The sequence below is a fragment of the Penicillium cataractarum genome (genome assembly GCF_028827025.1).
Source record: "Penicillium cataractarum strain IBT 29864 chromosome Unknown utg000008l, whole genome shotgun sequence".
NCBI lineage: Eukaryota > Fungi > Ascomycota > Eurotiomycetes > Eurotiales > Aspergillaceae > Penicillium > Penicillium cataractarum.
The window spans coordinates 2,724,713-2,741,379 of NW_026622744.1; the positions used below are offsets into that span (position 1 = coordinate 2,724,713).

The window sequence follows — 16,667 nt, forward strand, 5'->3', positions numbered from 1 at the left end:
GAAGTGTATATATCTCAAGGCCCTATTATTCTAATTGTTAAATTCCACCCCATTTATTGCTCTTCGTACGCAATCAAAATTTTCTTCCTGGCTCCATCCTCCATCAAGATAGATATGCTCCATCCAGTATCCACCACCTTCAGATCGGCCGTAAACACCTAAATCTTGTTCTATAGAGACCACGACCGGGCTTCACATGGTTTCAGTCCCAAATTAGACAATATACAAAGAGATAATAATATCCAACGCATCAAAAAATAATCCATGAATTCAGAACACTTCTAAAGATACCCTTCGAGAGCGGAAGGGCTTAAAGTATAGCCCCGAACTTCTTTACGTTACTAGTAATACGGAGAAGACCTTAACAGCCCTTCTGGCGCCAAAATCATTTAGTTTTCGCAGACCTTTCATAGGTAAGTCCTCGACTTTGAGATGCAACGAGTCTTACTGGTCAGGGCTATCATCTGGAGTGAATATTTGGGAATTCAGGATTCGCTTTCGCTTACGATTGTCTATTTTTGGCCGACAGGTACCCGGATGACGGTAGATCGAATGGAAAGATCGAAGCTCCCAAAAACAAGATGGAAGATTGGCAGACTATGTTCTTCTGTATTCTATACAATATTGGATCATCGGCCACATAATTTATACTTTGAGAATTATCAGTTGCTAAATGTCTACAAAGTTAAGATGAAGGCAAGTCACAGGCTAAGGCGGTGAAGAATGCCAAGAAGCGGTGAGAGCTTAAAGCATGGCACTATTGCTAGTATCAACACGTGATTGCATCGATAAGATGCTCCCCAGCTTTCGCATTTGTCAATCTTCCTTATACCTCTCCGTGGCGTGGCGTTAAAAGACCTGTATCAGGTCTGTCTTCAGGATGAGCGTGGTCGCAGAGTATACCAAAATACTAGGTATGGTCATTTAACCACCCGATTGTCTGGCTTGATATCTAAAACTTATTGTTCCAGGCGCGGTCCCCGAGACCCTCATCACCGCGATTGCGCAAGACAATCTTGATGCTGATGGACGCCCCGTCAAGCGACGGAAGGTTACCAAGTCTGGCCCTTCTAAATTGAGTGATGTAATGGGAGTCTCTTCAAATGGGATTCCTCTAGGCTATATTCCACTGACCAGATTGTTTTTGCGATTAGTAAGTAATCAGTCGCATTCCACTGCCTTAACATTGCATAACTGACAATTTGCCACCAATTTCAACAGAACTACACCGAAGCCTTTGCATCAGATGGAGCTACCATAAATGACTCTTCTGATACGTCGCATCGATTACCTGTCCTCGTCGAGATTCAAAATGCAGGCTCACGCTCCGATGTTCTTGACCATCCCGATGTTGACCGCGTTCCATACACACTGGCAATGACCACGACTGATGCAGACAAAAAGGAAATTTTCTCTTGTGTGATTGAGGATTTGCGGCTAGTCGGATTTCTTGAACAGCTTGGACATGCTACTCGGCTTATTACCGCCGATCGATACTATAATCGTCTACCAACGGCGTGCTATCAAGCTACAATACAGCACTCGGAACGTGAAAACTCATTACTACTGGAAGTTGTGGGCCTCTGGAGAGATTCACTTGTACTCCCTGACCTCAATCATCTGCCAGATCCTGCTTTAGAGCTTTTTGCGAAGTATGCTTTACAGGAGGATCATGTGACCGCTCTCGAATATACACAGCGCGGACGCCGCGAGAAGCTACTCGGCAACCACCGGCAGTGGTTGCCTCGTGAATTCTACGAGAGCGTTCATGTCCCACAGAATACTGAAAGTGCATCTGCAGATATACAGTGTCCTGATCTGGAGTGTGAGCTTTTTCCTTTCCAGAGACGAGCTGTTAGATGGCTTTTGTGGAGAGAAGGAACCCGGATTCAGCAAGATGGGACAGTCGCCACCATTGATAGGCCCTTGCCAAATGGACTTCCAGCATCATTCAAGCAAATGCGTGACGCCGATGGAAATTTCTGCTACTTCAGTCATCTGTTCATGACGATTACCACCCAGATAACCCAATGGGGCGATGCCGCGAATCTCTTGCGAGGTGGAATTCTGGCGGAAGAGATGGGTCTTGGCAAGACAGTTGAGATGATTGCTCTAATGAGCTTGAATCGCAGGCCCCCGCAAGAGTCAGTAAAACCCGACCCTGATGGTTTGCGGGTGTCGGGCGCAACTTTGATTATTACACCACCGGCAATTCTGGAACAGTGGAAACAAGAACTCGAGCACCATGCCCCCAAACTACGGGTGCATCACTATACGGGTATCAAGCGTGGACAAGAACGATCGGACGACTTGATGATTGAAGAGATAGCAGATTTTGACGTTGTCTTGACAACCTATAACGTTATCTCCCGCGAGATACATTATGCCGGTGCCACGCCAGAGCGGAGTCTCCGTCATGAGAAACGGTTCGAGCCGCGAAAAACACCACTAGTTCGGATATCGTGGTGGCGTGTCTGTCTAGACGAAGCTCAGATGATTGAGAGTGGTGTCAGTAACGCAGCAAAAGTGGCTCGCCTGATTCCTCGTCAAAACGCCTGGGCTGTGACTGGTACACCACTGCGAAAGAATATCGATGATCTGTTCGGGCTGTTACTGTTCCTTCAGTATAGGCCGTTTTGTGACTCGAGCTCATTGTGGAAACGTCTTTATTCAAGATTTGGCCCGGTGTTGGTCAGCATCATCAACTCAATCGCTCTTCGGCATAGCAAAGACAGAGTACGCGACGAACTACGTTTGCCGCCTCAGAAGCGCATTGTAATCACCACTCCTTTTACTCCAATTGAGGAGCAGCATTATGGACAGTTGTTCGAGGAGATGTGCGAACAGTGTGGCCTCGATGCATTTGGCGCACCTCTTTCAGAAGACTGGAACCCCGAAGATCCGGGAACCGTTGAGAAAATGCGTACTTGGTTGACCCGCCTTCGCCAGACCTGTCTCCATCCTGAAGTCAGTGGCAGCAATCGCCGTGCGCTGGGCTCCGCAAATGGCCCGCTGCGTACGGTGGATGAGGTCCTTGAGGTCATGATTGAGACCACTGATACATCGATCCGTACAGAGGAGCGAACTCTCCTTCTTTCTCAGCTCCGCCGAGGCCAACTCCTCGAGAATGCGAAGCGCAGGAAAGAATCGCTCGCTATTTGGCAGTCAGCTCTAGACCGCGCCACCGAGCTGGTCAACGACAGCAGAGAGCAGCTTCGATTACAGCGGCTTAAAAACAAAGGCATGGCTGTGAATGGCACAGTAGCTATGCCTGAAACTCCTGATTACACCACTGACGACGAAAACGATGAAGAAGTAGACAAGAACAGCCGTATTGGTCAGTGCCGTCTGAAGCTTCGCGCTGCGCTGGAAGTGCAGCATATTGCCGTGTTTTTCACTGCAAATGCGTACTACCAGATCAAGAGTGATCCCAATTTGACCCAGCCCGAATCCGAGGAATTCAAAGCTCTCGAGAAGAAGGAAGAGGATGGGTACGAGGCAGCAAAGCTGATTCGTAAGGAGATGTTGACGGATATCTCCCGCAAGGTCGAGCGGTACATGAAAAATATCAAGGAAAGAGATCGAAAGAAGGATTTTGTGCATATTCCGACCATGAAGCCGTATCTGTACAGCAGGGGGCTGGAATCTTACAGGCTGCTAAACAAGTTTGAGGATTTGTGCACTACCCTCAATGAACATGCCGAGCAATACAACCAGTGGAGAGAAGTCATGATCGGGCTAGTCTCCCAGTCACTCATCGACCAGGAAGAGGATGCTGAACTGGAAGGAAATGAGTATGAGCGATCTACAAAGCATCAAGACGAAATGTACGTTTACATGGAGGCCCTTCGTGCTATGTATGCAGATCGTCACGATGCCCTTACTGGCCAGAAGAATATTCTCATTTCGCACGAGGCCAAGGCTGGCATCGCCCAAGCAAAGAAAGGAGAAGGACCGTCCCCGGAACTGTTCCTCTCGATCATGAACACCCGCAGTGCACTGATGCCAGATCCTAATCTTGGATCACTGCGTGGCATCGTGAGTGAACTGCGCAGCTTAGTTGGCTCGCTCGAGTGGCAAGCTTCAGGAGGAAGCTCGCGTGCCAGTGCCGAACTTGAGATGGTCACTTTGGTGTTGAAGAATGCTGGCCAAATGATTGCTGAGCAGCTTAAAATATCCTCAAGTCTAGAGAGAGAGGTGGAAATGTTTCGAGACACGATGAATAACCGACTGGAATATTATCGCCATCTCCAGCAAATCTCAGATACAGTCGCACCTTACGACGAGGAGAATGCAGGAAAGCCGATGGATGAGAATCTGTTTGCTTCCAAATTGAAACAGGAAGAAAAGATTGAGGCCAAAATATCCACCCTCAGGTCCAAGAGGCGATATCTTATCCACCTACGAGATGAGTCCGGTGAAGAAGATACATCCCGCATATGCATTATCTGTCAGTCGAGCTTTGAAACTGGTGAGCATCGCACCCGCGCCCGAACATGCTACAACAAATGATGACTGACCTTGAAATTAGGTGTCTTGACTGTTTGCGGTCACAAATATTGCTCGGACTGTCTGCGATTGTGGTGGCGCCAACATCGAACATGTCCTATGTGCAAGAAACCTCTGAAATTCAACGACTTCCATCAAATCACATACAATGCACAGGAGCTAGTTGCCCAGGAAGAAGTGACGCTTGTAAAGTTCGATCACGAAAGACATCCGAAAAATGCCATTTACAGCGATATTAGCTCGGGTGTTTTGAAACAGATTGAAAATATCGAGCTAGGCGATTCATTTGGAACCAAGGTCGATACACTTGCGCGTCATATCATATGGCTCCGTGAGCACGACCCAGGTTCCAAGGCAATCGTCTTTTCACAGTACAGGAATTTCTTGGTTGTCCTGAAGCGAGCGTTCGACCGATTCGGAATTGTCAATAGCAGTGTCGATGCCCCGGGAGGGATCGAGAAGTTCAAACAAGATCCAGCAGTACGTGATCCACCTACGGCCAGAGAGGCACAGTTATTCTAACGATTCATACAGATTGAATGCTTTTTGTTGCATGGCAAGGCGCAATCGTCCGGACTAACATTGATCAACGCCACGCATGTCTTCCTTTGCGAGCCGCTAATCAACACTGCAATCGAACTGCAGGCTATTGCTCGAGTGCACCGAATCGGTCAACACCGTCCCACTACTGTGTGGATGTACCTCGTATCCGGGACCGTTGAGGAATCCATCTACGAATTATCAGTGACTCGCCGGCTCGCCCACATCTTGGAAAAAGAGAAGCAGGAGAAAAAATCCCGGTTTATCCATCCAAGTGATGGAGACGAGTCATTGATCAACGATATAACCGAGACGGCAATTGACTCGGCCAATTCCATGGAATTGGAGGATGCGACCCTTAACAACCTAATGACGAGTGGTGCTGCAGGTGGAGAGATGGTCAAAAAGGATGATCTATGGCAGTGTTTGTTTGGGGCTACCGCTGAGAAGAACGATCGCGGTCTTTCAACCGATGCAGAGAGAGAAGTTGGCCGCTTCTTGCGCGGGGAAGCTGCGGAGCAAAGAAGAGAGGAGGCTACAATCTAAATATACCGTTGGGAAACTGTAGATAAATGACATTATGGAGGACACCTGAATCCTTAATCGGGAATGGGAGATTTGTTACTATGTAATAATGAGCAAAGAAGACGGAGCATTCCATGAAAACTTCCGACTAATATCACCATTTCCAGGCAGAGAGTTCTACCAAAGGTGTTTCAGACCACTCCTATCGCTGCCTGAGCTTGATACTCCTACATATTCAAGGACCTGCGAGCGTTCCACTCATCTCCAAACATTCCCAGTAGGGCTGCCGCCTCCCATTCTAGGCGTTGATTGAGCTGTGCGAGGTCAAGGAACCGCTGTAGGCTAGTGTTCGCATCAAGTGGCTCAGCTTGGTGCAGAACGGAGGCATACAGGCGTGGGTTCCAGCCTGGGCCGCCATCCAATGCCGGGGGAATGGGATTAGCAGCCAGCAGTCGAGTCGAGAGGTTGTTGTTGGTAGCCACCGAGCCGCTGGTCCGCTCAATTGTGTACTCAGTTGCGTCGTCATTCTCATCTTCGATCTGATGCTAATAGCCGTTAGATAATGATCAGATGTGATGTCAGGAACACTTACATTCTCACTCACATCCTCGTCGACAGTGAGCGCACGAGAGGCTTCGCGGGCAACATAGTCTGTGACCCATGCTTCGGTGAACCGCCCAGTGTATCGGCCGTTTACATGCTCGCCTATAAAAACGTCAATAAATTGTGCAAAGATCCCACCGTATATCCTAAGCACTCACGTAGCGTGCAAGAATAGGTCTTGTCGTCGAACACGCAGTTCATGCATGCACCCTTGGACTGGACCGAGTCACTCGCAAAATTGACAACACAGGTACCGAAGACACCATCACCCTTCTTGCACCGGTTGCACTCCTTTCCTTGAGGAGCAGCAGTAGCGCCGCACCGTTGACCATGGGCAGCGTTGCGATTGTTGGAGGTCTCCACTGGCTTTGCATCTCCACGCCAGTCGACGTTGCGGAGAGGTTGGCAAGCTTCGATGTCCTTTTCAAATGGCGCAGCAAGATCGGGTTTAAGGCCTGATCGAGGCCACGTGCTGCATCTCTAGATATCAGTGTCTGGAAATTGGGAAAGGTTATGGTTAAACTCACGCGGCTGCTGGCCAGGAAGCAGATTAGTAGAATGGGTCTTGGACGACCCGCCCTGGGTCTCCATCCCATCCGGATGCCGGATTGCCTTAGACATGGCCTGGAAAATTCCTCTGGATACAGGTCCTTGTTAGTCACTGGATATCTTGTGAATCTGATGAGATGTTGCATCACTTACCTTGATGGCAGGTAGACTCCTTGAGCTGAGGTGTTGGGTGGTCGATGATGGGCAGCGATGGACGGGGAATAGGGCGAGACACTCGGTGCAGTGTTCTTGCAGAGGACCAGCGGATGTAGGAAGAGAGAAGAAGGAGAGATAGGAAAGAAGGAGGCAGAAAAATGGAGGAAGAAAGTAGTTTGTGGTACGGGTTTGTGTACACGATGGTTTACGTCGAGAAGAGGAGGATGAGAAGGAGATGGAAGAGGACGAGCCCGAAGATCAGACTGAGGAAGGTGTGCACTAGGCTTCCCATTCTACCAGATCGGTCTGTTTGCTACCAATACATTTCGTGAATCACATTTAATCTACTAGCATTGAGCCCCTAATATCTCTAAAGAGCCATCCTTCACGTCGGTACTGGATCAATCGCATCATTGTGCTGTGAGACTAATGGTAGGATCCCGTTTCTGGCACGAGGAAGATGTCAAACAACACGATAACCTTAAATTATTCTAATTTGTTTGGCTACTTCTCTGAATAGAAGTCCAGAGAAAGAGCTAGCTGGATATACTTTAGCCTATCTAAGATACGGCTTTTGGGAAGATCTTTCTACGCATCTTTCGAACCGTCTCAGAAGATAGGTTGAGAATTATCTCTCTTTGATGATGGTCAGTAGAATTTTTTTCAAATTTAGCCTGGTAATATTACTCTCAAGGTAGTATGGTAGGGGTTGCCCTTGACTATGTGTAATTTGTCTTGCGAGCCGAGTTTTTGTCGTGCCAGCAACAAGAACCTAATGATACGCCAGGTTAGAATCAAAATGATCGTGGCGATAATGGCAGAATTGCTAGAAACAAGACTGTAGCCTTGTAAGGATATCATTATGATCTAGCACATGCTTCTTTGTTATTTTGAATGTCCCGAGTACGGTAGTATAAAAGGAGGGGGACTGTGAGTGGTCACTTAAGCGCTGCAGGCGGCTAAAGTTACCTTCGTCCCCACTCCCCAAAGTGTAGACACCTGATAATTGAGGCTTACATTTCTGTTAGTCTGACTCAGCGGGGGCAACTGCGACATCCTTACTAAGCAATCTCCAGTGGACCCCCAGCGGCATCGCCGATTTGGGGACACTGCAACTAGCGACGGTGACGTGTGTTTTGTTGCCTGTGAAACTTACCTCCCAAGAGCCGCATATTAATAATACCCTGTCCATTTTCTCCAGTCAATGTCCCATTCTTGTTCTGCATTCCCAATTCAACTCCTTCACCATGGCATCAGACTTGCCGAGCCCCGAGGCTCGCGAGTTGAGTCTGATAGGCAAGGTCGAGTTTAGGATCGCGATGGCTGACTCGGATGAGAAGCTCCAATCCTTGCTCATGACATATCTGGCTCCACTTCTGCTCAAGCTATCATCAGACAGTGTTGCGGTACGAAACAAGGTCATCTCTGTCTGTCAGCATGTCAACGCCCGGGTGAAGACCCCCTCTATCCAACTTCCAGTCGCTGCGTTATTGAAGCAATTCAAAGAACAAAAGTCTCAACTTGTCCGCCATTTTGACTTGATTTATGCCCAGCAGGGTATTGACCGTCTTGGTTCGGAAGCCAGGGTTGATATTCTGCTCCCCTTGCTCCAGGGAATAGCGGAGATTGGAACTTCGGCTACCCAGGGTGCCATCGTCTTCAACCTTGTGCTACGACTATTACCCCTTTTCAAGATTCCACCAAAGGGGAGTGATGAGGATCAGAAATTGAAAGAACGTCTGAAACTGTCTGATGAAGAAACTCGCTTTTTGTCCTTCTGGTTGACAAAGCTACTCCTTCTTTCTCCTGCTGCGGCCGAGGCCCAGACATGTCCTGGCTTGTCACCCGAAGAATACAAATTTCTTAACAAAGATGCGCCTGCAAACGAAACTTGGAACCCTGCAGCTTCTGGAGGCCTGAATCTGACAGAAACCAAAGTCATCGCTCTTCGCTTCCTCGGGAGTGGCGCATTTGCTGACTCCCAACGCTTCTTGCCCTCGTTAATTGCCACCGCAGACGCCAACTCACGGCTTGCTGATTTGGGTGACGAAACTTTGAAGAGATTTGCTGTCGATCTTGAAGATTCGGCCGTTGTGGAGCAGCTATATGATTTGTATTTTGGCTCTGGAAAGGCAGATGGGTCTCCTCCAGTCCGTCCGCCTCTGCAAGTGAGAATCCTAGTATTCTTAGGCAAATCTATCAAAGCTACAGAGAACACACAAAGAATCTACAAGCTCATCGAAGATGGGCTTTTATCGGATGCCGCAAGATCCGCTCAGGGTCTGCAAGCATCCAAGCTTAGAACGCAAATATTCACTTTCACCACATGGGTCGTTCGTATGGGCTCTCCATCGGATCTGAAGCAAATTGCCCCCAAGTTGATTGCCGGCTTGAGGGATTTCATCCAGTCTCAAGGATGGCCCAGTCCCGGTGCCAGTGGACAGAGGCTCCCTGCAACCGACCTTAGCTTGCGTGGCCTGGCCTACGAAAGTATTGGTATCATGGTTCCCAAGGTTGACTTTCAACTACGTGATGAGACCGGCGAAAACTTTGAATTCGACCTGGTTAGATGGCTGTTTACATCCCTCAGCTCCGATGACTCCAGTTCGCAGATCTTTGTCAGCATTGACCAAGCTCTGGGAAGTATTCTGAACTCCTCTTTGGATAGTCATGACAAGGAGTTCCAGGACCAGCTACGTCCATTCTTGGTGAGCCAGATGGGCTTGCATCAAGGGGATACTGACCCGGACACCGGCTTTGACGTTGTTCGGGGCGTGCAATATGCCGCCGTGCGATTTGCTAACCGGTTCCTCCCCTATAACGACGTGGTGGCTCGCTGGGTCGATCTTATGGCCATCGCCAGAGGCCCGGAAAGACAGCAGGAAATCGTGGAGGAGGGCAAGAAAGGTCTTCACCCTTACTGGTTCCGACTCCTCAACCCGACCAAGGACAAGAAATGGGAAGCTACTATGACAGAAAAGGACCGTGACGAGTCGTGGTTCGACTTTCCCAAGTTCGCCGAGGCAACTCAGTACCTTTTCGGCTCAAGTGAACAAGGTGGAACGTCTGCCGCTCAGAGCATGTCGACACCTCAACTACTATCCGGCCCTTATAAGAATGCTTTCGTTCCTGCCGTTGCCTTCCTGCGAAATGCTCTCCTCTCGGAGGCCTTCGCAGCGGCAGGAATTACAACTGAACTTGAACAAGACTGGGACTACAAACTCGAGGTTGAGCTCTCCACCAGCGTGGAGGCACGATCCGCCGTGCAACAGTATATCCGCAACTCCGCCAAAGAACCCGTGTTCACTTTCCTGTCCGGAATTCTTCACGGAATCGTCAAGGAGGGACTTCCCGGCCTGCGTCAGTGTGGACTCAACTTCGTGGAGATTTGCTCGTTGGCCCCCAATGATGTAGTTGAGAAGCTTCTCCCACTCGCTCAATCATTGACCAAGCCAATCTTTAGCAACAACCAAGATATGCAGGGCTACGCTGCTAGAGCATTCGGTATTCTCGTGTCCCATCCTTCCTTTGATGAAAGCGCGTTGAAGAACTTTGTGACTGAGCTGGCTCGTACCGCCGAGTCATGGAGCACTGCTATTGGCGAAGCTGCTCTTCGAGTCCGCGGTGCGGTCTTGTCATTGTCATACTTGTTGAGCAGACTTGCATACAGGAAGCTCCTCGACAAGGTCTCTGAAAAACAAGTCAAGCAGTTCATCGATACAGTTCTAGACATCATTGATGCTTCACGGGATAGTCTGCTCCAGCGCACGGCAGAGCTAGCCTTGGGCCAACTCAGTCTATCTGGAATCATTTCTTTCCAAATTCTCCCAGAGGATGGCTGGAAGAAGCTGCAGAAGAAGCTGGCGACCGATGCAAAGACCGAAAATAACACCCCTATCTCCGCGCTGGGTCTTCTCACTCTGACCTTCTCCCGAGCCCACCCCGACGCCTCTCTGTTCAACGACTTCTTGGGATCTCTTTACAGCCTTCATGAAGTCAAGAGCCCCGAGGTCCAGTTCACCATCGGCGAGGCACTAAGCAACGTCGCCGTCGGATGGGATTCGCGGGCACTGATCCAAGACTTTGATGTCGATGCAGGCTTCCCCCAATCAGACGTGCCACGTACGGTATTTGCCGAGGTATGCGACAAGCTCATCACGGATTGTGGCGCCTCCAAGCCATCTCTTCGGAAGGCGTCGGCTATATGGCTCTTGTCGCTTGTGAAGAATTGCGGACACCTGCAAGAGATGCAGGAACGCCTACGTAGGTGTCAAGCCACGTTTACCAGCCTACTGGGAAGCCGTGACGAGGTGGTACAAGAGACGGGTGCCCACGGCCTCAGCCTTGTATACGGGATTGGTGACCAGTCCCTCAAGGATGACTTGGTCCGTGACCTGGTAGATTCATTCACGGGGACGGGATCTAATCTCGGAGGTGGCAATGTCACTAGCGATACCCAGTTATTCGAACCGGGGGCTCTGCCAACGGGCGAAGGGTCGTCGGTCAATACCTACAAGGATATTATGAACCTTGCAGCCGAGGCTGGAGACCCAACTCTCGTCTACCGATTCATGTCTATGGCCTCCAACAATGCTCTCTGGACTAACCGAGCGGCATTCGGTCGATTCGGCATCAGCACGATATTCTCTGATTCCAGCGTCGATGGCTATCTCGCCAAGAACCCCAAGATCTATCCAAAGCTCTTCCGGTACCGATTCGACCCCAACCCGAATGTGCAGCGGTCCATGAACACCATCTGGCAGGCTCTCGTCAAGGACCCGACCGTGGTGGTAGACACGCACTTTGATCAGATCATGGAAGATTTACTCAAGAGCATGCTTTCGGGGCGCGAGTGGCGTGTTCGCCAGGCAAGTTGTGCCGCCGTGGCGGATCTTGTCTCGGGACGCCGCCCCGAAAAGTACGCCCAATATCTCGATGAGATCTACAGCAAGGCATTTAAGCTTTTGGATGATATTAAAGAGTCCGTGCGGGTGGCTGCACTGAAGCTCTGCCAGACGATCACCAACTCGGTGATCCGCACGCTCGAAACCAACGGCTCTGAGAAGCGTGCTGGCGTTCTACTCGGCAGTGCCGTTCCTTTCCTTCTCAGTGACAAGGGTCTTGACTCGAGTGTGGAGGAGGTACGGGGATACGCCATCGGCGCCCTTGTGCAGATTATCAAGAAGAGCCCTGGCACGTTGCTGCACCCCTTCGTGCCTAGCATCCTCGAGAAGTTCCTGGGCTCGCTCAGTGCTTTGGAACCTCAAGCTGTCAATTATGTTCATCTCAACGCGGACAAGTATGGCTTGACCGGTCAGGAGATTGACAAGATGCGTCTTTCTAGTATTCGCACATCACCCATGATGGAAGTCATCGAGCGATACTTGATCGACCATCTGGATGAGAACAACGTGAAGGAGCTCGCACCCAAATTGGAAAATACCCTCCGTTCGGCCGTCGGTCTTCCTTCAAAGGTGGGCTGCAGTCGTGTCCTCGTACTCTTGAGTATGAAGACTCTCCTCTTCCGCCCCTACGCAGACCGATTCATCCAACTCCTCAGCAAGTATGTGGTCGACCGAAACGAAACCGTCAGCGCGTCCTACTGCACGTCAATGGGGTACCTCCTGCGCCTCGCCTCCGATGACCAGGTCTTGAAGACCATCGACTACGCCAAGACGCTCTATCTCAATGCCGAAGACGCAAACACCCGAACCATTGCGGCCGAAATCCTATACTCGGCCTCGAAGCTGTCCAACGATCGATTCATGGCCTTCGCTACGGCCGCCCTGCCCTTTGTCTTTGTCTGCAAGCATGACGCAGATGAGCACGTGAAGGAGGAGTTCGACAAGACGTGGCAGGACAATGTGGGTGGCAACCGAGCCGTGTCTCTGTATCTCCGCGAGATCGTGGGCCTGGTGGCGGATAATCTGGATTCGGCACGGTGGGCTATCAAGCATACGGCCGCGCGGGCTATTGCCCAGGCAGTACTGTCTCTGGAGGGGGAGCTCGACCTACCGACGGCGCAATTGGTTTGGCCCGTTCTGGAGAAGGCCTTGTCCGGGAAGACTTGGGAGGGGAAAGAAGTAGTGCTGACGGCATTGGTGAAATTCGCGCGCTCCGGTCGGGCGCTCTGGACGACACGAACGGATTTGGCAGAGTTGCTCAAGGTATGTTTGGATGTGAATTTTATTTTATTTTTCTCATTATTTCCCTTGTTTTTATTTTATTTTATTTTCTTGCGTTCAACGGACTACTGTCTGCCTTCTTTTTTTCTTGTGCTCACGAGACTCCGGACCGACTTGCCTAACGGGAGACTAACCCCGCATTGCCAGACTATCGCCGTCCGCGAAGCGAAGCGAACTAACGCAACCTACCGGCCGCATGGACTACGGGCTTTGGGGCAAATCTCGCAGGCTCGCGAGATAGACTTGATGCCTAATGCCCTTGGGATCATTGGCCCCGTGATTGACGAAGTCATCGACGAACAAAATGACAACGGTGACAAGATGGAGATAGACGGCAAGGGGCCCGACGCAACTGAGACGCTGGCCGCAGGCGTGCAGTGCCTACTGCAATGTCTAAACCCCGCCACGGCCGAAACCGAAGGTACGTTGATTAGTTTGTCGAATTGGGTTATTCCAACTCAATTTTTTTTTCCATTTTCCTTGTTATTCTCGTGTCCTCGTTATCCAATCCTCAGGATCTCCTTGGGGAAATCTAAGCCAAATCCCTTGGACCAGTGATATGGCTTGTTGGCATTTTCCTTCCTGCGGGAACCCCCTAGCGTCCGTTCATCTGCTAAGTCTAACCATAGTGCTGGGAGAATACCTGCGACAGGTGATCGGTCCGTTGGACCAGGCCCTGACTCACGGGCCCCGACAGGTCGTCAGCACGGTCTACTTGGAGCTCCAAGCGTTTTACACCCGAGTGGATCAGTGGCCGGGCTTTACGGAGGCTGTGTCGGACCCAGTGCCCGAGTCTAAGCAGGAGTCTGTGCTCGCTGGCCCTATGCGATCGCTCGCTTCGTTACTCATGCGCGACGGGGACGCTGTCGAGGCGGTGCGTAAGGGTCGCGCGGAGGCTATCCTGGCGTACCTGAAACTTCGGCCGGGTCTACGGGGGGTGCCTGAGGCGCGATTGGGTGAGTCGTTACGTGTGTGGAGGGCTGCTGAGAGATCGAGTACCGTTCAGCGCCTGTTGGACGAGGCGTTAGTGGTGGTGGGCTGAAGCTTGGGGATGACGATGATAGGTGTGGGCCGGGCATAACATGCGATACAGTAGAGACGGGTGTGAGATTTGGAATCTCTACGTGAAACTCATTGGTCGGAAGTGAAAGAGCTGTATAGATCTCCTCCATTAGTATTGACTCGATGACATGCATCATTCCTCTATTCAACCACTCCCCATTCCACCCGACCGTCGGAGATCGATCGGACTTTGAATTGTACGGTGGAGCCTGGAGAGGCAAAAACAAGTTGTTGTGCTTTGTAGTTCGTACTTTCTGTATCAAAGCTATTAGTGTTATCGCGTATGGAACCAGACGAACAACTAGAGCTCTAGTCAAAAGCTAGACAGACTGGACAATTGCGATTGGACTAGGAGATGGAAACGAGAACGAGAGTCATGGGTGTACCCACACCAACTCCAGCTGAATGACATAGACCCTGTCAGACATGCTTGGTTCCTTTTCCGAAGATATGGTCAACCTACTGGGTCACCTACTTAGCTGGTACTAGTGTACCGGCGACTAGGGAAGACCAAAAAAAATAAAAACAGAGTATTTACCACGAGTTTCTGTAGTCTCCCGTGTTCAGCGGGACAGGCTTCTCCATCGACTCATCCAGTGGCAGTGCGTACAGTAGTCATACTACTTTTAGTTTACTATAAGGCCCCAGAGTAAGCACGCAAGAGGGCTGGCCACGTGGTAGATCGACATGGGTCTGTTGATTTGCATTTCCCAATCTTGATTTTTACTCTTCTTAGCTAGGTTGGTTAAATTAGTTTATTTCGCGAATCTCTTCCCTGTCCGGTACTAGTGGGCAAAATGTGGCAAATGCACAGCGTGCGAACGGGCGTGCTTGGGGCTGTTCTCGGATCGCGGCGCGGATGGTGTGATCTACGGAGATGGGCATAGCTCTTCTCCGTGGATATACGAGAGGTTTATACAATAGTAAAACCAAGTATAATCTAGGCCAAGACCACTTTTAACCGAATATGGTAAACGGGGGGTGACATTTTACTTCTGCGATTGAGTTTCGTCGTTGGGCGTTAACTGTTTTGACGCCCGTGGCTTTGTAGGAGCTGGATGGAAACTTCGCTTGTTTCCTAGGAATGTCCTAGGAAAAACGAGGGCCATGAAAAAGAAATTTAAAAAACAATTAAATGCACGGAGAAAGAAGCAATGCAGCAGAGAGAGAGAGAGAGACCCAAAAAAAATCGAGGCCGCCCATTGTCTTAGATCTAAGCCCAAAGTAGGGGTCATCAGTTCGAGTCATCCAGTCATCTCCAGGAGGGCCGAAGCAGTAAAGAAGTGCGAATAGGATGGGCAGGGCAATTGGGAATGCGGTTCTGCAAACACGAACTAGTGAAACGCCACTCGCTTAATTCTCGGCCATGTCCGTCCGTACGGTGACCAGCCCGTGACTAGCGATGCGGGAGCTGCCAAATGGGCGGGTCTAGTCTGAGTTGGGCCTTAGTACGAAGTACAACGAAGTGTCGATGGATGAGGACGGAGTACGGGATCGTAGGACCGGTAGTTGGAATTTGTATACATGGTTAAGGGAAGATTTAATTGTATCTATTATAGTCTAGACAGTCTAGACAGTCTAGATCAGACTCATCACGAATCTAGAATCTAGGAGGACGGATTTTGCAAGGGAGGTAGGGGCAATATACTAGGAACCTATTTTGATGGGGGGTAGGCAAACGAGAAAAACCCTAAATCTGCAAAACCCGACGGGTGGGTAGGGCAGGACGGATAGGTGGAATTAGGGGGAGGGGGGATCAAGTATGAAGTTGCGAAAAAAGATAGAGAGCATCACGAGAAAACCAAAAAAAAAAAGGGATCTAGAGTAAAGGATAGTGCAGCAGGGAACTTGTTGCAAGGGCCCCAACCGATCGAGAACAACCGATCCAGACCGGCCTAGACGGGCCGATCGAGGGCCTAACAGCCGCACCAGCTTTTTCCCCAGATGTGCATTCTTCGGCTCCGACTTAGTACTGTGGCGCGGGTTCTGCTTTTCTACTGTAGGCTATGATTTTTTTCCTGGACTTGGAATGTCCAGATGATTCTCATCCATGCTCCTTGGAACCCGTATCCAATTACCATTATGATTTTCCTGCCCTACCTCAGCCCTGTCTTCGACATTCACCCCCCCCTACGCTAAGATTTTCGGAGGCTGCACTTTCCATATCGCCGGTTCTGCCCCGTTCTTGGAATCGCGTCTGGATTTGTCTCTCCGGTTGAGGGGGTTCGACGTGTCCCTCAGCCAGCCCCAGCCCCAAGCCCCAAGCCCAAGCCCAAGCCCCAGTTTGAATCTATCGACGATTTCCTATCTATGACTCTATGACCTATAACCTATGACTTCTTTTACTAATGACGATTTGACATTCATGTCTTTGGTTCACCGATTACTCATTCGCACTGTATTGCCCAACTCGTATCTCTATACGTCTGGTCAGTTTCTCTCTCTATACCGGTCTCCATATTTGTCTCTTCTCAACCAAGTTTTTCTTTCCATGCGTAGAGTGACAGGCCCGCTTTCTTATTCCCGAGTCCCGGACCC

General features: G+C 50.1%; 3 protein-coding genes across 3 annotated transcripts; 2 read left to right on the forward strand and 1 right to left on the reverse strand.

Moving 5' to 3' along the window:
- Window positions 1-880: 880 nt before the first annotated feature.
- Window positions 881-5,595, forward strand: N7496_010141 (uncharacterized protein; the record flags this gene model as incomplete). The annotated part of the gene is made up of 5 exons (XM_056703054.1): window positions 881-914; window positions 972-1,153; window positions 1,222-4,471; window positions 4,532-4,989; window positions 5,044-5,595. 5 exons carry the CDS (start codon window positions 881-883, stop codon window positions 5,593-5,595), a joined length of 4,476 nt encoding a protein of 1,491 aa, XP_056552054.1.
- A 206-nt stretch (window positions 5,596-5,801) lies between these two features.
- On the reverse strand, window positions 5,802-6,798 carry N7496_010142 (DUF3716 domain-containing protein; the record flags this gene model as incomplete). The annotated part of the gene is made up of 4 exons (XM_056703055.1): window positions 5,802-6,119; window positions 6,167-6,279; window positions 6,336-6,632; window positions 6,705-6,798. The coding sequence occupies 4 exons, from the start codon at window positions 6,796-6,798 to the stop codon at window positions 5,802-5,804; spliced, it is 822 nt and encodes a 273-aa protein (XP_056552055.1).
- Window positions 6,799-8,129: 1,331 nt separating this feature from the next.
- On the forward strand, window positions 8,130-14,109 carry N7496_010143 (ECM29 family proteasome component; the record flags this gene model as incomplete). Its single annotated transcript, XM_056703056.1, has 3 exons — window positions 8,130-13,049; window positions 13,215-13,488; window positions 13,697-14,109. The coding sequence occupies 3 exons, from the start codon at window positions 8,130-8,132 to the stop codon at window positions 14,107-14,109; spliced, it is 5,607 nt and encodes a 1,868-aa protein (XP_056552056.1).
- Between the last annotated feature and the right edge of the window lie 2,558 nt (window positions 14,110-16,667).